The sequence below is a fragment of the Diadema antillarum genome, unplaced genomic scaffold (assembly GCF_040938485.1).
Source record: "Diadema antillarum isolate AM-2024a unplaced genomic scaffold, OU_Dant_1.0 scf00000040, whole genome shotgun sequence".
In the NCBI taxonomy this organism is placed as follows: Eukaryota; Metazoa; Echinodermata; class Echinoidea; order Diadematoida; family Diadematidae; genus Diadema; species Diadema antillarum.
In genome coordinates, this window is record NW_027270929.1 from 2132883 (window position 1) to 2136051 (window position 3169).

A 3169-nucleotide genomic window follows, 5' to 3' on the forward strand; every position below is an offset into this window, starting at 1 on the left:
CAGGCTCATATAGAATCAAAACGTAAACGATCTCAACGTCAATATCTGACCAAGAGACTCAAACGCTGGGAAAGTTTTTGATCTCTAAATCATTTCTGGCGAATAATGTCGCTGTTTATCATCATCATTACCATTATCATTATTTGCAGCTAGGATGTATCGCCTTTTGTTTGTTTTAATATTTGTCATTACTGAGACCCAATACCGATGATCATTATCACTTTGTACTTTGTGTTAAGAGACGTCCACACAGTGACTAGCAACAAGAACAAAAATGATGCGTGTATAAACGTTTGTATTATCTAATGCCGAAGAGTTTGTTCATTTAAACCGCGTTTATCTCATACGATATATTGTATATCGGAAGTGTATTATGTTTAAGAAACGCTAAGTCGCGTTATGTCTGTAAAATAGTGTTTTATCAAAATGTCTGTAAATACGCCTTTATTAAAATGTTATCAAACATGTTTTGCGTCTTACAATGATAATTGTATCGTATTTATGCATTGTGATTATTGTCCGTCGTGAAGCTTAATTAATTACTAGTAGCGTATTAACTTTTGTGTAAGACGTATCATCGTTTTATGAGTCGATGTATTATGACAACAGTATGTTTGTTTTTTTTTTTTCACGCAAGCAATTCAGATCCACTCTAAAACTCATTACATGAGTGTACTGCTTTTACCAGTTTGTAATGTAGTCGACAAGACACGCACTCAAAAAAAAAAAAAAAAAATGTAACCCACCAACAAACAAACGCATGTAATGTACACAACGCGAGAACGAACGAACGATTCTTTTGTACGTACAAACTGATCATTTATTCATGATGTGAATAAAAACACGAGAGCTTTGTTACATACACTGAAAAGATACATCTTGTCACAATCTTCCTTGTTTGTTTTGGTAGCCTAACGTTTAATCGGTTGTGTGTAGCGATTTGGCAATTTGTCTTAGTATCAGCTCTTTATCACGGATTGGTGCGTAAATAGGGAAGTGGTGATTGATGTATGCATGAACTTGGCGATCATTGTGTAAGCGATTGTGATTAAAGCGTGCGAGAATGCTACCCGTACTTTCCCCCCTAACTCTACGTAAAAGATAAAACAAACAATATTGTCCACACACTGTGGACCAATTAGACTGTAACGCTGTTTCATTGTATCGCCACGACCGACAATTCTTATCTAAGAAATTAACAAAATATTTGGAATATAAGGAGGGATGTCTGGCGAATGAATCGAAAAATTCCCCATGTCCGTTATCATCTATATAAATGGCTAACCAGTGACTTCCCGGTTGAGCGTGATTATCGGCATTAACGATCAAAGCCGCTGGAAAAGCTTTTACACCCCTTGGTAATTGATCGGAAGGAAACACTCCCAAAAATATGTTATTCAATTCGTAACAATTTTCTACAACGTTTAATATATCTCTAGTGTCCATCCTGAATCGAAGCACCACGTATACGCTTCAGACTCCAAAATCCAAGACGATATTTCGGCTTCGGTCAATCTCCACGATGCTCTCGTACTCGGCGTATACAAGGACATTGATGGTTATAGGCAGAGCTCTGGCAAATTGCATTTCTAGCCGTAGGTTTCCTTGCCTTCTCAGATTAAAGGTGTCTCCCGAGGATAGGTCCGGAGTCAGATCAAATGCGTACAAGCTATAGCCGTCCGCGTAGTCTTGACGGCTGATGCCATTGCCTTTGTCGTGAAAGAGAGTGTTTGTTCCCGAAAAGAGTGTCTGGTAAGCGAGAATATAGTTCGGGTTTGGTTCGGAGAACTTCGGTCTCAGCGGTTTCCAGGGGACTTGCTCCGTGTCGGCGTAGAGGGCGAGGAAGTTCAGGTCAAAGTGCTGGAAATTGTATGGGTTGAGCGCGTAGTCTCCGTTAAAGGCTGCGTTGCTTACGCAGCCTATGACTAGTCGTTTGGGCAGCTGACCTAAAATGAGACTTTCCCTGGTAAATGACAGATTACCGCGAGGGATGGAAAATGTCTTCACTTCGACTCTGCGAATCGGATACTTGGCCGTTTGACTCTCTAGCGTTTTGGCGTGAAGCAAGGCTGTTTCAGGGTTGAGTTTGATGCGTCTCACGTATAGAGAGGCTTCGCTGATGACAACTTTATAGTTGCTGTCAGGAGTAGATGACATTAAACTGAATTCATCTTTGCTGCGGTTCAGTTTAAGTTTGATGTCTAGGCCTCCGAGAAGAAGGCGATCCTGAAAGACCATATCCAGATGAAGCGTGCCTATCATGTCCACTGTGTTACCATTCTTGATAAACGAATGGCGAGTTTTCAGTCCTTGATTCGTGGAGCTTTCCGATAAGGGATTGTTGTCTTCCATGCCTCCAGCGGTGTCTTTGTAAAACAAAGCGGATGTCAATTGACTCTGTTTTGCTTCAGGCCCGTATGTAAGAAGCGATTCCAGCATAGCGCGATAATTGTAGGTATTGTTAGACGGAGTGATCAAGCGATCATTCAGCATTAGATCAACGTCGCTGAATAAGGTGTGCAAAAACATGTTCGTGGGTGCAACCTTGGCTTCCTCCTGTATGGGAGATCCATCGGGGTTAGTCACTTTTGCTCGAACGTGAAGTAAGGTTTGCGACAAGTCGGTGTATTCTTCCGGTGAGCCTTGGATGTGAAACTGAATGGGCGTGGCGTCCGTGATGTTTGTCAATGGAAAATATTGCACCCATTTCCCCTTTTCTACAGTAACTTGGGTTGGGGGTAACGAAAACAGATCCGTTTCGGACTTGTCGCATGGACAGGATGACTTGTGAGGTTTATCCATGGTAGTTGTTTATAGGGCAAGTGTAGGCACGAAAAAGTTATAATGCGTCGAATATATCGGGACTTCTTTTCCGTCTCTTGTTCTTGCTGGAAGTGAGGACCGGTCGAGCTCTGTCCTTCTTTTTATGCATGTTCGATTTGTGTTTTTTTGCGCGGGTTGTTAATTTCATTTCTTTGACAATTCTGTTCAATTCGGCGCTGGAAGCATCTTTGAGACGGTTTCCTTTCACGACATTTTGCGCGACGTTTATCCCGCTTTGTAGAGCTCTCTTTCCAAGCAGCTTACCACCTTGTGTTATAAGCGGTAAAGCCGTTTTAAATAAACCTTTTAACATTCCACCTAATCCGTATCCACGTTGTATTCTCGC

The 3169-nt window shown here is 41.6% G+C and overlaps 1 protein-coding gene across 1 annotated transcript; it reads right to left on the minus strand.

Annotated features, from left to right (window-relative positions):
• Window positions 1–1473: 1473 nt before the first annotated feature.
• Window positions 1474–2802, minus strand: LOC139711450 (uncharacterized protein F54H12.2-like). The gene has a single exon (XM_071623335.1). It carries the CDS (start codon window positions 2800–2802, stop codon window positions 1474–1476), a length of 1329 nt encoding a protein of 442 aa, XP_071479436.1.
• Between the last annotated feature and the right edge of the window lie 367 nt (window positions 2803–3169).

What these genes read in the sequence shown, in the direction of transcription:
- LOC139711450 (XM_071623335.1), bottom strand. Translation starts at nt 2,802, where the DNA reads ATGGATAAACCTCACAAGTCATCCTGTCCATGCGACAAGTCCGAAACG.